The sequence below is a fragment of the Oncorhynchus mykiss genome, chromosome 30, assembly GCF_013265735.2.
Source record: "Oncorhynchus mykiss isolate Arlee chromosome 30, USDA_OmykA_1.1, whole genome shotgun sequence".
In the NCBI taxonomy this organism is placed as follows: Eukaryota; Metazoa; Chordata; class Actinopteri; order Salmoniformes; family Salmonidae; genus Oncorhynchus; species Oncorhynchus mykiss.
Genome location: NC_050570.1, coordinates 634,110 through 657,500, shown reverse-complemented (window position 1 = coordinate 657,500; position 23,391 = coordinate 634,110). Strand labels below are relative to the sequence as shown.

Sequence of the window (23,391 nt, the reverse complement as noted above, 5' to 3'; positions counted from 1 at the left end):
AACATCTTTCTTCAGACACCCACATACAGGTCCAAAATCACTGTTACGGGTATCGTCTCATGCAAGACAAAGGAAATCTCCTCAGCTGTTCATGTGGGAAAGCCTACGTAAGACAAACACAAATACATTTAAAACAATGCATTGCTGAACACAGCTCAATCAGGTGTAAGAACACTGACTATCCAGTAGCAGCTCACTTCTCCTCCCTCAAAAACACAGCCATTGAGCATGTTGCTCTACCAAGGACAGGTAACATCGAGATCCTACTACTAGACCTCCCCAAAAGATGGCCGACCTCACTTCTAGTCCTTAGGAAACTTTGCAGTGTTTTGTTATGTATTACTTACTCTGTTAACCCAGAAAATCTGAAGTGTTATTACATACAGCCGAGAAGAACTATTGGATATCCGAGCGACGTCAACTTACCAGCACTGCGACCAGGAATACGACTTTGCCGAAGCGGATCCTTTGTCCAAACCACCCAGGGCATTTGAACTGCTTCCAGAGGCTGACCCAAAGCAACGTCGCTGCAGAAGAGGGAGACGGAGCGGCCTTCTGGTCAGACTTTGGAGGCGCGCACACCACCCACTACTTCCGAGTATATTACTCGCTAATGTCCAGTCTCTAGATAATAAGGTAGATGAAATTAGGGCCAGGGTTGCTTTCCAGAGAGACATCAGGGATTGTATTATTTTCTGTTTCATGGAAACATGGCTCTGGAGACATGCTGTCGGAGTCGGTACAGCCACCGGGATTCTTTGTGATTCGCGCCGACAGAAATAAACATCTCTCCGGAAAGAAGAAGGGCGGGGGTGTATGTTTCATGATTAACGACTCATGGTGTAATTGTGGTGTAATTGTAACAACATACAACTCAAGTTGACCTCTTGTTCACCTGACCTAGAATACCTCAATCAAATGCCGACTGTATTATCCCCCAAGAGAATTCTCGTTGGTTATTGTCACAGCCGTGTATATCCCTCAAGCCGATAACACAACGGCCCTCAAGGAACTTCCCTGGTCTCTATGTATGTAAACTGGAAACCATATATCTTGAGGGTGCATTTATTGTAGCTGGGGATTTTAACAAAGCAAATTAGAGAACAAGGCTACCTAAATTCTATCAGCATATTGATTGTAGCACTCACGCAGGCAAAACACAGGATCACTGCTACTCTAACTTCCGTGATGCATACAAGGCCCTCCTTTCGGCAAATCTGACCACGACTCCATTTTGCACCTCCATTCCTATAGGCAGAAACTCTAACCCTGGTCTGACCAATCGGAATCCACGCTTCAAGATTGTTTTGATCATGTGGACTGGGACATGTTCCGGGTAGCCTCAGAGAATAATATTGATTTATAAGCTGATTCGGTGAGTGAGTTTATAAGTAACACTGAAACATGCATAAGAGCGCCAGCTGTTCCAGACGACTGTGTGATCACACTCTCCATAACTGTTGTGGCTAAGACCTTTAAACATGTCAACATTCACAAGGCCGCAGGACATACGGATTACCAGGACGTGTATTGGAAGCATGTGCTGACCTACTGGCAAGTGTCTTCACTGACATTTTCAACCTCTCCCTGTCCGAGTCTGTAATACCAACATGTTTCAAGCAGACCACCATAGTCCCTGTGCCCAAGAACACTAAGGTAACCTGTCCAAATGACTACTGACACGTAGCACTCACATCTGTATCCATTAAGTGCTTTGAAAGTCTGGTCATGGCTCACAACACCATTATTCCAGAAACCGTAGAGCCACTACAATTTGCTTACAGTTCCACAGATGATGCAATCTCTATTGCACTCCACACTGCCCTTTCACACCTGGAACAAAGGAACACATATGTGAGAATGCTATTCATTGACTACAGCTCAGCGTTCACCACCATAGTGCCCTCGAAGCTCATCAATAAGCTAAGGACCCTGGGACTAAACACCACCCTTTGCAACTGGATCCTGGACTTCCTGATGGGCCGCCCCCCAGGTGGTAAGGTTAAGAAATACAGTCATGGCCAAAAGTTTTGAGAATGACACAAATATAAATTTTCACATAGTCTGTTGCCTCAGTTGGTATGATGGCAATTTGCATATTTGCATATACTCCAGAATGTTATGAAGAGTGATCAGATGAATTGCAGTTAATTACAAAGTCCCTCTTTGCCAATTAAATGAACTGAATCCCTACGAAACATTTCCACTGCATTTCAGCCCTGCCACAAAAGGACCAGCTGACATCATGTCAGTGATTCTCTCGTTATCACAGGTCGAGGACAAGGCTGGCGATCACTGTGTCATGCTGTTTGAGTTTGAATAACAGACTGGAAGCTTCAAAAGGAGGGTGGTGCTTGGAATCATTGTTCTTCCCCTGTCAACCATGGTTACCTGCAAGGAAACGCGTGCCGTCATCATTGCTTTCCTCAAAAAAGGTTTCACAGGCAAGGATATTGCTGCCAGTAAGATTGCACCTAAATCAACCATTTATTGGATCATCAAGAACTTCAAGGAGAGCACTTCAATTGTTGTGAAGAAAGCTTCAGGGCGCCCGAGAAAGTCCAGAAAGCGCCAGACCGTCTCCTAAAGTTGATTCAGCTGCAGGATCGGGGCACCACCAGTACAGAGCTTGCTCAGGAATGGCAGCAAGCAGGTGTGAGTGCATCTGCACGCACAGTGAGGTGAATACTTTTGGAGGATGGCCTGGTGTCAAGAAGGGCAGCAAAGAAGACTCTTCTCTCCAGAGAAAACATCAGGGACAGACTGATATTCTGCAAAAGTTACAGGAATTGGATTGCTGAGGAATCCCCTTTTTCTGATGAATCCCCTTTCCGATTGTTTGGGGCATCCGGAAAAAAGTTTGTCTGGAGATGACAAGGTGAGCGCTACCATCAGTCCTGTCTCATGCCAACAGTAAAGCATCCTGAGACCATTCATGTGTGGGGTTGCTTCTCAGCCAAGGGAGTGGCCTCACTCACAATTTTGCCTAAGAACACATCCATGAATAAAGAATGGTACCAACACATACTCCGAGAGCAAATTCTCCCAACCATCCAGGAACAGTTTGGTGATTAACAATGCCTTTTCCAGCATGATGGAGCACCTTGTCATAAGGCAAAGGTGATAACTAAGTGGCTCGGGGAACAAAACATTGATATTTTGGGTCCGTGGCCAGGAAACTCCCCTGACCTTAATCCCATTGAGAACTTGTGGTCAATCCTCAAGAAGTTGGTGGACAAACAAAAACCCACAAATTCTGACAAACCCCAAGCATTGATTATGCAAGAATGGGCTGCCATCAGTCAGGATGTGGCCCAGAAGTTAATTGACAGCATGCCAGGGTGGATTGCAAAGGTCTTGAAAAAGAAGGGTCAACACGACAAAAATTGACTCTGCATCAACTTCATGTAATTGTCAATAAAAGCCTTTGACACTTATGAAATGCTTGTAATTATACTTCAGTATTCCATAGTAACATCTGACAAAAATATCTAAAGACACTGAAGCAGCAAACTTTGTGGAAATTAATAATTGTGTCATTCTCAAAACATTTGGCCACGACTTTACATTCAACACGGGTTCCCTCAGGGGTGCGTGCTCAGTCCCCTCCTGTACTCCCTGTTCACTCATGACTTCATGGCCAGGCACGACTCCAACACCATCATCAAGAGAGACCTGGCTTTGTGGTGTCAGGACAACAATCTTTCTCTCTACGTGATCAAGACAAAGGAGATGATTGTAGACTACAGGAAAAGAAGGACCGAGCACGCCCCCATTCTCATCGATGGTGCTGTAGTGGAGCAGGTTGAGCGCTTCAATTTCTCTGTCCACATCGCCAACAAACTTTCATGGTCCAAACACACTAAGACAGTCATGAAGGGGAAACGGCAAAGCCTATTCCCCTTCAGGAGACTGAATAGATTTGGCATGGGTCCTCAGATCCTCAATGTTCTACAGCTGTGACATCGTGATAATCCTGACTGGTTGCTTCACTACCTGGTATGGCAATTGCTCTTCCTCTGACCGCAAGGCACTACAGAGGGTAGTGCATATGGCCCAGTATATCACTGGGGCCAAGCTTCCTGCCATCCAGGACCTCTTTACCAGGTGGTGTCAGAGGAAGGCTCTAACAATTGTCAGACTCGAGCCACCCTAGTCATAGACTGTTCCCTCTGCTACCACACGACAAGCGGTACCGGAGTGCAAAAGGCTTCATAACAGCTTCTACCCCCCCCAATCCATAAGACTCCTGAAAAGCTAATCAAAGGGCTACCCAGACTATTTGCATTGCCCCCGCCCCTCCCCCGTATTTTCCGCTGCTGCTACTCTGTTTATCTATGCATAGTCACTTTAATCACTCTACATGTACATATCACCTCGACTAACCGGTGCCCCCGCACATGGACTCTGTACCGATACTCCCTGTATATAGCCTCCACATGGACTCTGTACCGTAATACCCTGTATATAGCCTCCACATTGACTCTGTATCGGTACCCCCTGTATATAGCCTCCACATGGACTCTGTACCGGTACCCCCTGTATATAGCCTCCACATGGACTCTGTACCGTAATACCCTGTATATAGCCTCCACATGGACTCTGTACCGGTACCCCCTGTATATAGCCTCCACATGGACTCTGTACCGTAATACCCTGTATATAGCCTCCACATTGACTCTGTACCGTAATACCCTGTATATAGCTTCCACATTGACTCTGTACCGTAATACCCTGTATATAGCCTCCACATGGACTCTGTACCGGTACCCCCTGTATATAGCCTCCACATGGACTCTGTACCGTAATACCCTGTATATAGCCTCCACATTGACTCTGTACCGTAATACCCTGTATATAGCTTCCACATTGACTCTGTACCGTAATACCCTGTATATAGCCTCCACATGGACTCTGTACCGATACTCCCTGTATAAAGCCTCGCTATTGTTATTTTACAGATGCTGTTTAATTATTTGTTACTTTTATTTCTTGTTTTTTACTTTTATTTTTCTTAAAATTGCATTGTTGGTTAAGGGCTTGAAAGTAAGCATTTCACTAAGGTCTACCTGTTGTATTCATCATTTCACTAAGGTCTACTACACCTGTTGTATTCATCATTTCACTAAGGTCTACCTGTTGTATTCATCATTTCACTAAGGTCTACTACACCTGTTGTATTCATCATTTCACTAAGGTCTACTACACCTGTTGTATTCATCATTTCACTAAGGTCTACTACACCTGTTGTATTCATCATTTCACTAAGGTCTACTACATCTGTTGTATTCAGCATTTCACTAAGGTCTACTACATCTGTTGTATTCAGCATTTCACTGTGAGGTCTACTACACCTGTTGTATTCAGCATTTCACTAAGGTCTACTACACCTGTTGTATTCAGCATTTCACTAAGGTCTACTACACCTGTTGTATTCAGCATTTCACTAAGGTCTACTACACCTGTTGTATTCAGCATTTCACTAAGGTCTACTACACCTGTTGTATTCAGCATTTCACTGTGAGGTCTACTACACCTGTTGTATTCGCCGCATGTGACAAATAAGATTTGATTTGATAACCTGTCTATTGTAATCAGAGTGGAGGATAACTAGTGCTGTTCCAGTGCAGACATCCTCTCTGATTCACACACTAGTTTTATCTTCTTCTTCTCCTCCTCCTTTATATCCCAGAAACCGAGAGAGTCTCCAAGGTGACAGCTGCGCTGCTGAAGTCCCGGACAGGAGAGTTTGATCTGGAATCTATTCTGTTTCTGAAGCTCCGAGGTCTCGGTAAAATCAGATTACATCGTTGTCACCTTGTAATCTAGCCAGAACCAGACGCTAGATAGAAGAGTTTGTTGTCGTCGTACTTTTAGTTCTCTAGAATAGCACAAGTCTCTCCAGCTTCATCTTGGTTGCTTCACATCATGAGCTTGTTGCCAACTTGATATTGTAGCTTCTTTGTAAGCCCTTTCGTTTAACACGTGGTGGGGTGCTATGTGTGTTTTCCAGAATAAGCTGATTGTGAAAGTTTTGTAATAAGAGGGCGTGTCCTATGATTTTCTGTTCTCCAGGGATCTATGATCTAGGCTGTATCGGGGACTGTATAAATCTGGAGAGACTGGATCTGTCTGGTAACAACATCACTAACCTGGCTCCACTCTCTTCTCTGAGACTACTACAGATACTCAATGTGTCAGCCAACAGGATCTCTAACTTAGGTACAGAGTTTTACAATACACAACTGCATGTCAAACTGTCACGGGATGTGTTCGTTCACTGTTCCCATTGTGCTGTTACAATACAGATATAGTACAAGTCAAGTGTGACGGTGTGGAATTGTCAGGTTGGTGGTCCGCTGTGATGGTAATCTTTAAAGATGAAATCCACATTAGGGGAAACAGGGCGACTGGTCGCGCTAACGCCTTTTTGTTTTGTTTACGAACTGAGGTGTTGTAATATCCCAAACGAACATGGCGGTTTCTCCAGTAAGGATTCCAGCTTTAAATGTTTTTATGTTTTGTCTGCTTCCAGAAGACATTTCCTGCTGTGACAGTTTACAGAGCCTAAATGTGGCTGGGAACCTCATATCCAGGTAAATATGTATTTACTATTTACAGTACTGTGAGAACGGTGTAGGCCTGATAAGTGCTGATAATACCAGGCCTAATACCAGACCTAATATCAGTGTAGGTCTAATACCAGTGTAGGTCTAATACCAGGTCTAATACCAGTGTAGGTCTAATACCAGTGTAGGTCTAATACCAGTGTAGGTCTAATACCAGGTCTAAGACCAGTGTAGGTCTAATACCAGGTCTAAGACCAGTGTAGGTCTAATAACAGGTCTAATACCAGTGTAGGTCTAATACCAGTGTAGGTCTAATACCAGTGTAGGTCTAATACCAGTGTAGGTCTAATACCAGTGTAGGTCTAATACCAGGTCTAATACCAGTGTAGGTCTAATACCAGGTCTAATACCAGTGTAGGTCTAATATCAGGTCTAATACCAGTGTAGGTCTAATACCAGTGTAGGTCTAATACCAGGTCTAATAACAGTGTAGGTCTAATACCAGGTATAATACCAGGTCTAATACCAGTGTAGGTCTAATACCAGGTCTGATACCAGGTCTAATACCAGTGTAGGTCTAATACCAGTGTAGGTCTAATACCAGTGTAGGTCTAATACCAGGTCTAATAACAGTGTAGGTCTAATACCAGGTCTAATACAGTGTAGGTCTAATACCAGGTCTGATACCAGTGTAGGTCTAATACCAATGTAGGTCTAATACCAGGTCTAATACCAATGTAGGTCTAATACCAGGTCTAATAACAGGTCTAATACCAATATAGGTCTAATACCAGGTCTAATAACAGGTCTAATACCAGTGTAGGGTAACCAGGTAGGCTAGTTGAGAACAAGTTCTCATTTACAACTGTGACCTGGCCAAGATAAAGCATAGCAGTGTGAACAGACAACAGAGTTACACATGGAGTAAACAATAAACAAGTCGATAACACAGTAGAGAAATAAGAAAAAATATACATTGTGTGCAAAAGGCATGAGGAGGTAGGCGAATAATTACAGTTTAGCAGATTAACACTGGAGTGATAAATGATCAGATGGTCATGTGCAGGTAGAGATACAGGTGTGCAAAAGAGCAGAAACGTAAATAAATAAAAACAGTACGGGGATGAGGTAGGTAAATTGGGTGGGCTATTTACAGATGGACAATGTACAGCTGCAGCGATCGGTTAGCTGCTGAGAAAGAAGATGTTTAAAGTTGGTGAGGGAGATAAGTCTCCAACGATTTTTGCAATTCGTTCCAGTCACAGGCAGCAGAGAACTGGAAGGAAAGGCGGCCAAATGAGGTGTTGGCTTTAGGGATGATCGGTGAGATACACCTGCTGGCGCGAGTGCTACGGGTTGGTGTTGCCATCGTGACCAGTGAACTGAGATAAGGCGGAGCTTTACCTAGCATGGACTTGTAGATGACCTGGATCCAGTGGGTCTGGCGACGAATATGTAGCGAGGGCCAGCCGACTAGAGCATACAGGTCGCAGTGGTGGGTGGTATAAGGTGCTTTAGTAACAAAACGGATGGCACTGTGATAAACTGCATCCAGTTTGCTGAGTAGAGTATTGGAAGCTATTTTGTAGATGACTTCGCCGAAGTCGAGGATCGGTAGGATAGTCAGTTTTACTAGGGTAAGTTTGGTGGCGTGAGTGAAGGAGGCTTTGTTGCGAAATAAAAGCCGATTCTAGATTTGATTTTGGATTGGAGATGTTTGATATGAGTCTGGAAGGAGAGTTTACAGTCTAGCCAGACACCTAGGTACTTATAGATGTCCACATATTCTAGGTCGGAACCATCCAGGGTGGTGATGCTAGTCGGGCGTGCGGGTGCAGGCAGCGAACGTTTGAAAAGCATGCATTTTGGTTTTACTAGCGTTTAAGAGCAGTTGGATGCCACGGAAGGAGTGTTGTATGGCATTGAAGCTCGTTTGGAGGTTAGATAGCACAGTGTCCAAGGAATGGCCAGAAGTATACAGAATGGTGTCGTCTGCGTAGAGGTGGATCAGGGAATCGCCCGCAGCAAGAGCAACATCATTGATATATACAGAGAAAAGAGTCGGTCCGAGAATTGAACCCTGTGGCACACCCATAGAGACTGCCAGAGGACCGGACAACATGCCCTCCAATTTGACACACTGAACTCTGTCTGCAAAGTAGTTGGTGAACCGGGGAAGGCAGTCATTAGAAAAACCGAGGCTACTGAGTCTGCCGATAAGAATATGGTAATTGACAGTCGAAAGCCTTGGCCAGGTCGATGAAGACGGCTGCACAGTACTGTCTTTTATCGATGGCGATTATGATATCGTTTAGTACCTTGAGCGTGGCTGAGGTGCACCCGTGACCGGCTCGGAAACCAGATTGCACAGCGGAGAAGGTACGGTGGGATTCGAGATGGTCAGTGATCTGTTTGTTGACTTGGCTTTCGAAGACCTTAGATAGGCAGGGCAGAATGGATAATGGTCTGTAACAGTTTGGTTCCAGGGTGTCTCCCCCTTTGAAGAGGGGGAAAAACGCGGCAGCTTTCCAGTCCTTGGGGATCTCATACGATATGAAAGAGGTTGAACAGGCTGGTAATAGGGGTTGCGACAATGGCGGCGGATAGTTTCAGAAATAGAGGGTCCAGATTGTCAAGCCCAGCTGATTTGTACGGGTCCAGGTTTTGCAGCTCTTTCAGAACATCTGCTATTTGGATTTGGGTAAGGGAGAAGCTGGGTAGGCTTGGGCAAGTAGCTGCGGGGGGAGCTGTTGGCCGAGGTTGGAGTAGTCAGAAAGCAGGCATGGCCAACCGTTGAGAAATGCTTGTTAAAGTTTTCGATTATCATGGATTTATCGGTGGTGACTGTGTTACCTAGCCTCAGTGCAGCGGGCAGCTGGGAGGAGATGCTCTTGTTCTTCATGGACTTTACAGTGTCCCAGAACTTTTGGGAGTTAGAGCTACAGGATGCAAATTTCTGCTTGAAAAAGCTGGCCTTTGCTTTCCTGACTGACTATGTGTATTGGTTCCTGACTTCCCTGAACAGTTGCATATCGCGGGGAGTATTCGATGCTACTGCAGTCCGCCACAGGATGTTTTTGTGCTGGTCGAGGGCAGTCAGGTCTGGAGTGAACCAGGGGCTATATCTGTTCTTAGTTCTGCATTTTTTGAACGGAGCATGCTTATCTAATAACAGTGCAGGTCTAATAACAGCTCCATAACAGTGTAGGTGCACATTCTTGCAATGTCAATGGTATGGTTGAGCATCATTCATTGTCTGTCTTAAAACCTCTTGCTTTAGAATGATCAGTCTGGAGGCTTTTTGTTTTTTAATCATCAACAGTATTGACAACATCCACTGCCTTCAGTCTTTGAGGAAGCTGGAGAATATTCGCCTGAAAGACAACACCTATAATTACACCAACCCAGGTGAGTCTTTCCATTACATTTAGATGGTTTAAAAAATATATATATTAACTAATACGACATCATCTGGTCGGGTTTATAGACTGACATCAGCTTGTCGGGTTTATAGACTGACATCATCTGGTCGGGTTTATAGACTGACATCATCTGGTTTGGTTTATAGACTGACATCATCTGGTTTGGTTTATGGACTGACATCATCTGGTCGCGTTTATGGACTGACATCATCTGGTCGCGTTTATAGACTGACATCATCTGGTTCTGTTTTAGATACTGACATCATCTGGTTGGGTTTATAGACTGACATCATCTGGTTTGGTTTATGGACTGACATCATCTGGTCGCGTTTATGGACTGACATCATCTGGTCGCGTTTATGGACTGACATCATCTGGTCGGGTTTATCGGCTGACATCTGGTTGGGTTTATAGACTGACATCATCTGGTTCTGTTTAGAGACTGACATCATCTGTTATTTTTAGATACAGACATCATCTGGTCGGATTTATAGACTGACATCATCTGGTCGGGTTTATAGACTGACATCATCTGGTCGGGTTTATAGACTGACATCATCTGGTCGGGTTTATAGACTGACATCATCTGGTGGGGTTTATAGACTGACATCATCTGGTCGGGTTTATAGACTGACATCATCTGGTTCTGTTTAGATACTGACATCATCTGGTTCTGTTTAGATACTGACATCATCTGGTTCTGTTTAGATACTGACATCATCTGGTTCTGTTTAGATACTGACATCTTTTTCTGTTTAGATACTGACATCATCTGGTTCTGTTTAGATACTGACATCATCTGGTTCTGTTTAGATACTGACATCATCTGGTTCTGTTTAGATACTGACATCATCTGGTTCTGTTTAGATACTGACATCATCTTTTTCTGTTTAGATACTGACATCATCTGGTTCTGTTTAGATGCTGACATCATCTGGTTCTGTTTAGATAATGACATCATCTGGTTCTGTTTAGATACTGACATCATCTGGTTCTGTTTAGATACTGACATCATCTGGTTCTGTTTAGATACTGACATCATCTGGTTCTGTTTAGATACTGACATCATCTGGTTCTGTTTAGATACTGACATCATCTGGTTCTGTTTAGATACTGACATCATCTGGTTCTGTTTAGATACTGACATCATCTGGTTCTGTTTAGATACTGACATCATCTGGTTCTGTTTAGATACTGACATCATCTGGTTCTGTTTAGATACTGACATCATCTGGTTCTGTTTAGATACTGACATCATCTGGTTCTGTTTAGATACTGACATCATCTGGTTCTGTTTAGAAACTGACATCATCTGGTTCTGTTTAGAAACTGACATCTGGTCGGATTTATTGACTGACATCTGGTCGGGTTTATAAATTGACATCATCTGGTCGGGTTTATATACTATCATCATCTGGTTTGGTTTATGGACTGACATCATCTGGTCGGGTTTATAGACTGACATCATCTGGTTTGGTTTATGGACTGACATCATCTGGTCGCGTTTATGGACTGACATCATCTGGTCGCGTTTATAGACTGACATCATCTGGTCGGGTTTATAGACTGACATCATCTGGTTATTTTTATAGACTGACATCATCTGGTCGGGTTTATAGACTGACATCATCTGGTTTGGTTTATGGACTGACATCATCTGGTCGCGTTTATGGACTGACATCATCTGGTCGCGTTTATAGACTGACATCATCTGGTTCTGTTTTAGATACTGACATCATCTGGTTGGGTTTATAGACTGACATCATTTGGTCGCGTTTATGGACTGACATCATCTGGTCGCGTTTATAGACTGACATCATCTGGTTTGGTTTATAGACTGACATCATCTGGTTTGGTTTATGGACTGACATCATCTGGTCGCGTTTATGGACTGACATCATCTGGTCGCGTTTATAGACTGACATCATCTGGTTCTGTTTAGAGACTGACATCATCTGTTATTTTTAGATACAGACATCATCTGGTCGGGTTTATAGACTGACATCATCTGGTGGGGTTTATAGACTGACATCATCTCGTCGGGTTTAGATACTGACATCATCTGGTTCTGTTTAGATACTGACATCATCTGGTTCTGTTTAGATACTGACATCATCTGGTTCTGTTTAGATACTGACATCATCTGGTTCTGTTTAGATACTGACATCATCTGGTTCTGTTTAGATACTGACATCATCTGGTTCTGTTTAGATACTGACATAATCTGGTTCTGTTTAGATACTGACATCATCTGGTTCTGTTTAGATACTGACATCATCTGGTTCTGTTTAGATACTGACATCTTTTTCTGTTTAGATACTGACATCATCTGGTTCTTTTTAGAGACTGACATCATCTGGTTCTGTTTAGATACTGACATCATCTGGTCGGGTTTATAGACTGACATCATCTGGTCGGGTTTATAGACTGACATCATCTGGTTCTTTTTATAGACTGACATCATCTGGTCGGGTTTATAGACTGACATCATCTGGTGGGGTTTATAGACTGACATCTGGTCGGGTTTAGATACTGACATCATCTGGTTCTGTTTAGATACTGACATCATCTGGTTCTGTTTAGATACTGACATCATCTGGTTCTGTTTAGATACTGACATCATCTGGTTCTGTTTAGATACTGACATCATCTGGTTCTGTTTAGATACTGACATCATCTGGTTCCGTTTAGATACTGACATCATCTGGTTCTGTTTAGATACTGACATCTTTTTCTGTTTAGATACTGACATCATCTGGTTCTTTTTAGAGACTGACATCATCTGGTTCTGTTTAGATACTGACATCTTTTTCTGTTTAGATACTGACATCATCTGGTTCTTTTTAGAGACTGACATCATCTGGTTCTGTTTAGATACTGACATATTTTTCTGTTTAGATACTGACATCATCTGGTTCTTTTTAGAGACTGACATCATCTGGTTCTTTTTAGAGACTGACATCATCTGGTTCTGTTTAGATACTGACATCATCTGGTCGGGTTTATAGACTGACATCATCTGGTGGGGTTTATAGACTGACATCATCTGGTCGGGTTTAGATACTGACATCATCTGGTTCTGTTTAGATACTGACATCATCTGGTTCTGTTTAGATACTGACATCATCTGGTTCTGTTTAGATACTGACATCATCTGGTTCTGTTTAGATACTGACATCATCTGGTTCTGTTTAGATACTGACATCATCTGGTTCTGTTTAGATACTGACATCATCTGGTTCTGTTTAGATACTGACATCTTTTTCTGTTTAGATACTGACATCATCTGGTTCTTTTTAGAGACTGACATCATCTGGTTCTGTTTAGATACTGACATCATCTGGTCGGGTTTATAGACTGACATCATCTGGTCGGGTTTATAGACTGACATCATCTGGTTCTTTTTATAGACTGACATCATCTGGTCGGGTTTATAGACTGACATCATCTGGTCGGGTTTATAGACTGACATCATCTGGTGGGGTTTATAGACTGACATCTGGTCGGGTTTAGATACTGACATCATCTGGTTCTGTTTAGATACTGACATCATCTGGTTCTGTTTAGATACTGACATCATCTGGTTCTGTTTAGATACTGACATCATCTGGTTCTGTTTAGATACTGACATCATCTGGTTCTGTTTAGATACTGACATCATCTGGTTCTGTTTAGATACTGACATCATCTGGTTCTGTTTAGATACTGACATCATCTGGTTCTGTTTAGATACTGACATCATCTGGTTCTGTTTAGATACTGACATCATCTGGTTCCGTTTAGATACTGACATCATCTGGTTCTGTTTAGATACTGACATCTTTTTCTGTTTAGATACTGACATCATCTGGTTCTTTTTAGAGACTGACATCATCTGGTTCTGTTTAGATACTGACATCTTTTTCTGTTTAGATACTGACATCATCTGGTTCTTTTTAGAGACTGACATCATCTGGTTCTGTTTAGATACTGACATATTTTTCTGTTTAGATACTGACATCATCTGGTTCTTTTTAGAGACTGACATCATCTGGTTCTTTTTAGAGACTGACATCATCTGGTTCTGTTTAGATACTGACATCATCTGGTCGGGTTTATAGACTGACATCATCTGGTTCTTTTTATAGACTGACATCATCTGGTCGGGTTTAGATACTGACATCATCTGGTTCTGTTTAGATACTGACATCATCTGGTTCTGTTTAGATACTGACATCATCTGGTTCTGTTTAGATACTGACATCATCTGGTTCTGTTTAGATACTGACATCATCTGGTTCTGTTTAGATACTGACATCATCTGGTTCTGTTTAGATACTGACATCTTTTTCTGTTTAGATACTGACATCTGGTTCTTTTTAGAGACTGACATCATCTGGTTCTGTTTAGATACTGACATCATCTGGTCGGGTTTATAGACTGACATCATCTGGTCGGGTTTATAGACTGACATCATCTGGTTCTTTTTATAGACTGACATCATCTGGTCGGGTTTATAGACTGACATCATCTGGTCGGGTTTATAGACTGACATCATCTGGTGGGGTTTATAGACTGACATCATCTGGTCGGGTTTAGATACTGACATCATCTGGTCGGGTTTAGATACTGACATCATCTGGTTCGGTTTAGATACTGACATCATCTGGTTCTGTTTAGATACTGACATCATCTGGTTCTGTTTAGATACTGACATCATCTGGTTCTGTTTAGATACTGACATCATCTGGTTCTGTTTAGATACTGACATCATCTGGTTCTGTTTAGATACTGACATCATCTGGTTCTGTTTAGATACTGACATCATCTGGTTCTGTTTAGATACTGACATCTGGTTCTTTTTAGAGACTGACATCATCTGGTTCTGTTTAGATACTGACATCATCTGGTCGGGTTTATAGACTGATATCATCTGGTCGGGTTTATAGACTGACATCATCTGGTCGGGTTTATAGACTGACATCATCTGGTCGGGTTTATAGACTGACATCATCTGGTCGGGTTTATAGACTGACATCATTTGGTGGGCTTTATAGACTGACATCATCTGGTCGGGTTTAGATACTGACATCATCTGGTTCTGTTTAGATACTGACATCATCTGGTTCTGTTTAGATACTGACATCATCTGGTTCTGTTTAGATACTGACATCATCTGGTTCTGTTTAGATACTGACATCTTTTTCTGTTTAGATACTGACATCATCTGGTTCTTTTTAGAGACTGACATCATCTGGTTCTGTTTAGATACTGACATCATCTGGTCGGGTTTATAGACTGACATCATCTGGTTCTTTTTATAGACTGACATCATCTGGTCGGGTTTATAGACTGACATCATCTGGTCGGGTTTATAGACTGACATCATCTGGTTTGGTTTATATACTGACATCATCTGGTCGGGTTTATAGACTGACATCATCTGGTTGGGTTTATAGACTGACATCATCTGGTTGGCTTTATAGACGGACATCATCTGGTCTGGTTTATAGACTGACATCATCTGGTCGGGTTTATAGACTGACATCATCTGGTTCTGTTTTAGATACTGACATCATCTGGTTGGGTTTATAGACTGACATCATCTGGTCGCGTTTATGGACTGACATCATCTGGTCGCGTTTATAGACTGACATCATCTGGTTCTGTTTTACATACTGACATCATCTGGTTGGGTTTATAGACTGACATCATGTGGTCGCGTTTATGGACTGACATCATCTGGTTTGGTTTATAGACTGACATCATCTGGTTTAGTTTATGGACTGACATCATCTGGTTTAGTTTATGGACTGACATCATCTGGTCGCGTTTATGGACTGACATCATCTGGTCGCGTTTATAGACTGACATCATCTGGTTCTGTTTAGAGACTGACATCATCTGTTATTTTTAGATACAGACATCATCTGGTCGGATTTATAGACTGAAATCATCTGGTCGGGTTTATAGACTGACATCATCTGGTGGGGTTTATAGACTGACATCATCTGGTCGGGTTTATAGACTGACATCATCTGGTTCTTTTTATAGACTGACATCATCTGGTCGGGTTTAGATACTGACATCATCTGGTTCTGTTTAGATACTGACATCATCTGGTTCTGTTTAGATACTGACATCATCTGGTTCTGTTTAGATACTGACATCATCTGGTTCTGTTTAGATACTGACATCATCTGGTTCTGTTTAGATACTGACATCTGGTTCTTTTTAGAGACTGACATCATCTGGTTCTGTTTAGATACTGACATCATCTGGTCGGGTTTATAGACTGACATCATCTGGTCGGGTTTATAGACTGACATCATCTGGTCGGGTTTATAGACTGACATCATCTGGTTCTTTTTATAGACTGACATCATCTGGTCGGGTTTATAGACTGACATCATCTGGTCGGGTTTATAGACTGACATCATCTGGTGGGGTTTATAGACTGACATCATCTGGTCGGGTTTAGATACTGACATCATCTGGTCGGGTTTAGATACTGACATCATCTGGTTCTGTTTAGATACTGACATCATCTGGTTCTGTTTAGATACTGACATCATCTGGTTCTGTTTAGATACTGACATCATCTGGTTCTGTTTAGATACTGACATCATCTGGTTCTGTTTAGATACTGACATCATCTGGTTCTGTTTAGATACTGACATCTGGTTCTTTTTAGAGACTGACATCATCTGGTTCTGTTTAGATACTGACATCATCTGGTCGGGTTTATAGACTGATATCATCTGGTCGGGTTTATAGACTGACATCATCTGGTCGGGTTTATAGACTGACATCATCTGGTCGGGTTTATAGACTGACATCATCTGGTCGGGTTTATAGACTGACATCATTTGGTGGGGTTTATAGACTGACATCATCTGGTCGGGTTTAGATACTGACATCATCTGGTTCTGTTTAGATACTGACATCATCTGGTTCTGTTTAGATACTGACATCATCTGGTTCTGTTTAGATACTGACATCATCTGGTTCTGTTTAGATACTGACATCATCTGGTTCTGTTTAGATACTGACATCATCTGGTTCTGTTTAGATACTGACATCATCTGGTTCTGTTTAGATACTGACATCTTTTTCTGTTTAGATACTGACATCATCTGGTTCTTTTTAGAGACTGACATCATCTGGTTCTGTTTAGATACTGACATCATCTGGTCGGGTTTATAGACTGACATCATCTGGTTCTTTTTATAGACTGACATCATCTGGTCGGGTTTATAGACTGACATCATCTGGTCGGGTTTATAGACTGACATCATCTGGTTTGGTTTATATACTGACATCATCTGGTCGGGTTTATAGACTGACATCATCTGGTTGGGTTTATAGACTGACATCATCTGGTTGGCTTTATAGACGGACATCATCTGGTCTGGTTTATAGACTGACATCATCTGGTCGGGTTTATAGACTGACATCATCTGGTTCTGTTTTAGATACTGACATCATCTGGTTGGGTTTATAGACTGACATCATCTGGTCGCGTTTATGGACTGACATCATCTGGTCGCGTTTATAGACTGACATCATCTGGTTCTGTTTTACATACTGACATCATCTGGTTGGGTTTATAGACTGACATCATGTGGTCGCGTTTATGGACTGACATCATCTGGTTTGGTTTATAGACTGACATCATCTGGTTTAGTTTATGGACTGACATCATCTGGTTTAGTTTATGGACTGACATCATCTGGTCGCGTTTATGGACTGACATCATCTGGTCGCGTTTATAGACTGACATCATCTGGTTCTGTTTAGAGACTGACATCATCTGTTATTTTTAGATACAGACATCATCTGGTCGGATTTATAGACTGACATCATCTGGTCGGGTTTATAGACTGACATCATCTGGTGGGGTTTATAGACTGACATCATCTGGTCGGGTTTATAGACTGACATCATCTGGTTCTGTTTAGATACTGACATCATCTGGTTCTGTTTAGATACTGACATCATCTGGTTCTGTTTAGATACTGACATCATCTGGTTCTGTTTAAATACTGACATCATCTGGTTCTGTTTAGATACTGACATCATCTGGTTCTGTTTAGATACTGACATCATCTGGTTCTGTTTAGATACTGACATCATCTGGTTCTGTTTAGATACTGACATCATCTGGTTCTGTTTAGATACTGACATCATCTGGTTCTGTTTAGAAACTGACATCATCTGGTTCTGTTTAGAAACTGACATCTGGTCGGGTTTATTGACTGACATCATCTGGTCGGGTTTATAAATTGACATTATCTGGTCGGTTTATATACTGACATCTGGTCGGGTTTATATACTGACATCTGGTCGGGTTTATAGACTGACATCATCTGGTCGGGTTTATAGACTGACATCATCTGGTTGGCTTTATAGACGGACATCATCTGGTCGGGTTTATAGACTGACATCATCTGGTCGGGTTTATAGACTGACATCATCTGGTCGGGTTTATAGACTGACATCATCTGGTTCTGTGTATATATACTGACATCTGATTTTGTTTTTAGTTTGTAAGAACTCGTCCTACAGAAACATTCTCCTGGAGATGTTCCCAAACATCAGAGTGTTGGATGGTGAGACATTTTATTTGAATAACATGTTTCATTAAAGGTTTTATACTGTGTTGCTTGTCAAGTAACAGTGATCTGTTCTCTTCAATGCTCTGTTTTAGGTGAAAGAGTGGTTGGACGTGGGAGTGATTTATATAAATTATGCAAAGACATTGATGAAACTATCAAAGGTATTTATTTCAATTAGCTTGAAACTATTAGACATTTTCAGAACAGAGAAGGTAATTGTATATTTGCATTTCTTTGACTCGATCTGAGATTACACTTTTGAGAAGCCAAATGTATTGTTGTCTCTACCTTCTTGCCTTTGTGCTGTTGTCTGTGCCCAATAATGTTTGTACCATGTTGTGTTGCTGCCATGTCATGTTGCTACCATGCTTTGTTGTCACCTTGCTATGTTGTCTTAGGTCTCTCTTTATGTAGTGTTTTGTTGTCTCTCTTGTTATGTGTTGTGTCCTATATTTTTATGTTTAATCCCAGCCTCCGTCCCTGCAGGAGGCCTTTTGCCTTTTAGTAGGCCATAATTGTAAAGAAGAATTTGTTCTTAACTGACTTGCCTAGATAAATAAAGGTTAAATTAATAAAACAACTCAGATATTGAAATGGAGTGAACATATGCTCCTTGCTGAAGTTAGTGCCTTCGGGAAGTTCTCATACCCCTCGACTTATTCCACATTTTGTTGTTACAGCCTCAATTCTAAGTTTATTAAATATACTTTTTTTTCTCACCCATCTACACACAATAGAATTTTAGCAGATGTATTGAAAATAAAATACATAAATATCTAATTTACATAAGTATTCACACCCCTGAGTCAATGCATGTTAGAATCACCTTTGGCAGTGATTACAGCTGTGTCTTTCTGGGTAAGTCTAAGAGCATTGCACACCTGGATTGTACAATATTTTTGAAAATAAAACAAATCAGGCTGTAACACAACAAAATGTGGAAAAGGTCAAAGGGTGTGAATCCTTTCTGAAGGCCCTGTATATTTGAAAACGGTAAAATAGTGTTTGACCCAGAAGGTCCTCTTATGTCCCCTGTTCAGCTGGTTTCTATAGGAATGGCCAGTTACCAGAGCTGCCTGGCTGTAAGCCCTGGGTCGACAACGACTTCTGGGAAATCAAGAGATCCAGCAACGTCATTATAGACGAGGCCTACAAACAGTTCAATGGTAAGAATGAATCCATACTATGTTATTATGAAAAATGTATGCACTCACTCTGGATACGAGTGTCTGCTAAATGTTTAGCGGATACTTCAGGACGTTGGTAATGAGGCCCTTTTTATCCCCAGAGGCAGATGACTTCCTGGAAACCACGTTTATGTGTCTGCTTGCAGTTTTGAAGGAAGTAGCTAAGTAGCATTGGCTCGCTAAACTGCTTCCATCATACTGCACACAGAGACATGGTACCCACCGGTTCATCTGCCTCTGTATGGACTGTATGTGGACTAATACAATACTGTAAATTTGACTAGCTTTCCATTTTTCTAATGCCTGATTTTAGGGTTTGACAATCTTGGAGAAAATGTAACTAACCACTGATTTTGATCTCCCTACAGACGTCCTTCATGAATGCAGACTGCTGAACAACAGAGCAACACATGTCATCTCACAGACAGAGAGATCTCTGAGCCTCAAGAACCAGCCAAAGCAGTACTCTGTTTAAAATGCCGTTTACAACAGGCAACATTGATTGTGAAGTGTGTTTGTGTGATATGTGTTACTTACATGAAACGATGTCATGGCTTCATGTATTTGTATTAAATGATGTTGTTTTATATCCGAATGCTTGACCCAGCACCAGTGCCAGAACCTTGACATGCTCAGCATTACGTTGCAGACAGTGCTGCATAGTGACACCTAGAGGATACATAACTACCCTTGGGTCTAGTGTAGCCAATGAAAAGCCTCCTACCCCCTTGGGTCTAGTGTAGCCAATGTAAAGCCTCCTACCCCCTTGGGTCTAGTGTAGCCAATGAAAAGCCTCCTACCCCCTTGGGTCTAGTGTAGCCAATGTAAAGCCTCCTACCCCCTTGGGTCTAGTGTAGCCAATGAAAAGCCTCCTACCCCCTTGAGTCTAATCTAGTGTAGCCAATGAAAAGCCTCCTACCCCCTTGGGTCTAGTGTAGCCAATGAAAAGCCTCCTACCCCCTTGAGTCTAATCTAGTGTATCCAATGTAAAGCCTCCTATCCCCTTGGGTCTAGTCTAGTGTAGCCAATGAAACGCCTCCTACCCCCTTGAGTCTAGTCTAGTGTAGCCAATGTAAAGCCTCCTATCCCCTTGGGTCTAGTCTAGTGTAGCCAATGAAACGCCTCCTATCCCCTTGAGTATAGTGTAGCCTATACTACACTCTTAGAAAAAAAGGTGCTATCTACAACCGAAAAGGGTTCTTCGGCTGTTCCCATAGGAGAACCCTTTTTGGTTCCATGTGGTACCCTTTCCACAGAAGGTTTTACCTGGAACCAAAAAGGGTTCTCCTATGGGGACTTTTTTGGAACAGTTTTTTCTAAGAGTTTACCTACCTGTGTAGCCTACAGATCGTACAGGCTAGTACTACCGACTCCTACCCTCTACCGACTCCTACCCACTACCGACTCCTACCCTCTACCGACTCCTACCCTCTACCGACTCCTACCCTCTACCGACTCCTACCCTCTACCGACTCCTACCCTCTACCGACTCCTACCCACTACCGACTCCTACCCACTACCGACTCCTACCCACTGCCGACTCCTACCCACTACCGACTCCTACCCTCTACCGACTCCTACCCTCTACCGACTCCTACCCTCTATAGCAGGGGTGGGCAAACTTTTTGGCTCGAGGGCCACATCGGGATTTTGAAATTCAATGGAGGAGATCAATTTGCGGGGGCCTCTCAAGTGGTGCAGCGGTCTAAGGTACTTCATCGCAGTCTTTGAGGCGTCACTAGAGACCTGGGTTCGATCCCAGGCTGTGTCACAGCTGGCCAGTTCCTGGGAGACCCATGAGGCGGCACACAATTGGCCCAGCGTCATCTGGGTTAGGAGAGGATTTGACAGGCCAAGATTAACATTTACCATCGCGCTCTAGTTACTCCTGTGGCGGGCCGGGCACATGGCCCCTGACACGGCTGCCAGGTGTACGGTGTATACAGAACATTGGTGCGGCTGGCTTCCGGGTTAAGTGGGCGTTGTGTCAAGAAGCAGTGTGGCTGGGTCGTGTTTCGTGGGACGCACAACTCTCAACCTTCGCCTCTCCATATGGGAGTTGCAGCGATGGGACAAAACTACCTACCAATTGGAAACCACGAAATTGGGGAGAAATAAACAGGTAAAAAAAATATATATTATATTTTTTTTATGCCTACAGACTTCTACCCTCTACAGACGTCTACCCTCTACAGACGTCTACCCTCTACAGACTTCTACACTCAACAGACTTCTACCCTCCTGAGTGCTAAGTAGCCTACAGGCTCCAGTTCCAACCAACTCTGTGGGTTCAGACCCATTGTCTTACAACTGATAACGTGATGATTCCCCTTATTGTCGGTTGAGGGACGACCATTGCGTAGGAGTGACGCCACCTGACGTAAGACTTTGGGTGCAGACGTGGATCCATATTGACACCACTTAGGTGCCATAAGGTGTTTACTGTGCTCACTATGCACAGTGCTGTGTGTTGGTGATGCTGAGCCATGCTGCTATTACAATACAACTTAGTAAGTTGTTACTATTGTTTAAAACTAGCCACATTATCAAAGCTTTTCCATAGTGCACTACTTCATCATTGATGGTGAAGTGTTTGTTTTATTATGCTGGTATTGGGAGTGATGCTTATGTCGTGAATTAATTCTGCACAGTTTGAGTTGTTTCTACTTGTTTTGATACCGTTAATAAGGCCAACGCTAGCAGTACATGGAAAATACTAACTATCTGGCATTAAAATGACTAATAAACAGGCGGAATTGCTGGTTTTGTTCCAGACCTTTTTATTTATGCAGTTTTTTTGGTTGTTGGATAGACTCACGGGTCAGGTGGTCTCGCTCACACACACACACACACACACACACACACAGCTACAACCTGCTTATTAACTAGCTCAGTTGGCACTGTTGTGGTGAAGAATAGTGTTTCTCAATTCTCATACTGTATGAATTAATGACATTTTATGTTTATGTCGACTCGCCAATTGACAACCCATCCCTTATCTGATTCTCGGGAACAGGCCCAGATCCCCATCATTTGTGTGAAGAAAAGATGGAGAAAAAGGGGGTGGAGTCTGCCTAATGAGAACCCCCAAAGCCATCTGTTCTATTGGCCGACCCCCAAAGCCATCTGTTCTATTGGCCGACCCCCAAAGCCATCTGTTCTATTGGCCGACCCCCAAAGCCATCTGTTCTATTGGCCGACCCCCAAAGCCATCTGTTCTATTGGCCGACCCCCAAAGCCATCTGTTCTATTGGCCGACCCCCAAAGCCATCTGTTCTATTGGCCGACCCCCAAAGCCATCTGTTCTATTGGCCGACCCCCAAAGCCATCTGTTCTATTGGCCGACCCCCAAAGCCATCTGTTCTATTGGCCGACCCCCAAAGCCATCTGTTTTATTGGCCGACCCCCAAAGCCATCTGTTTTATTGGCCGACCCCCAAAGCCATCTGTTTTATTGGCCGACCCCCAAAGCCATCTGTTTTATTGGCCGACCCCCAAAGCCATCTGTTTTATTGGCCGACCCCCAAAGCCATCTGTTTTATTGGCCGACCCCCAAAGCCATCTGTTTTATTGGCCGACCCCCAAAGCCATCTGTTCTATTGGCCGACCCCCAAAGC

General features: G+C 42.8%; 1 protein-coding gene across 3 annotated transcripts in view; it reads left to right on the top strand.

Moving 5' to 3' along the window:
- The window catches only part of lrrc61 (leucine rich repeat containing 61), a 29,294-nt gene extending 6,758 nt beyond the window's left edge, over positions 1-22,536 (top strand). The window contains exons 2-9 of one of the 3 annotated variants that reach the window (XM_036968857.1): positions 5,693-5,785; positions 6,076-6,222; positions 6,536-6,596; positions 9,892-9,977; positions 18,517-18,582; positions 18,681-18,749; positions 19,629-19,754; positions 20,144-22,536. In XM_036968857.1, the coding sequence (XP_036824752.1) occupies positions 5,693-5,785; positions 6,076-6,222; positions 6,536-6,596; positions 9,892-9,977; positions 18,517-18,582; positions 18,681-18,749; positions 19,629-19,754; positions 20,144-20,250 (755 nt within the window). In that variant the 3' untranslated portion in view covers positions 20,251-22,536. Of the gene's footprint in view, positions 1-5,692; positions 5,792-6,075; positions 6,223-6,535; positions 6,597-9,891; positions 9,978-18,516; positions 18,583-18,680; positions 18,750-19,628; positions 19,755-20,143 lie in introns of all 3 variants that reach the window. The other 2 variants (XM_036968856.1, XM_036968855.1) reach the window with 2 other exon arrangements.
- Positions 22,537-23,391: the final 855 nt, after the last annotated feature.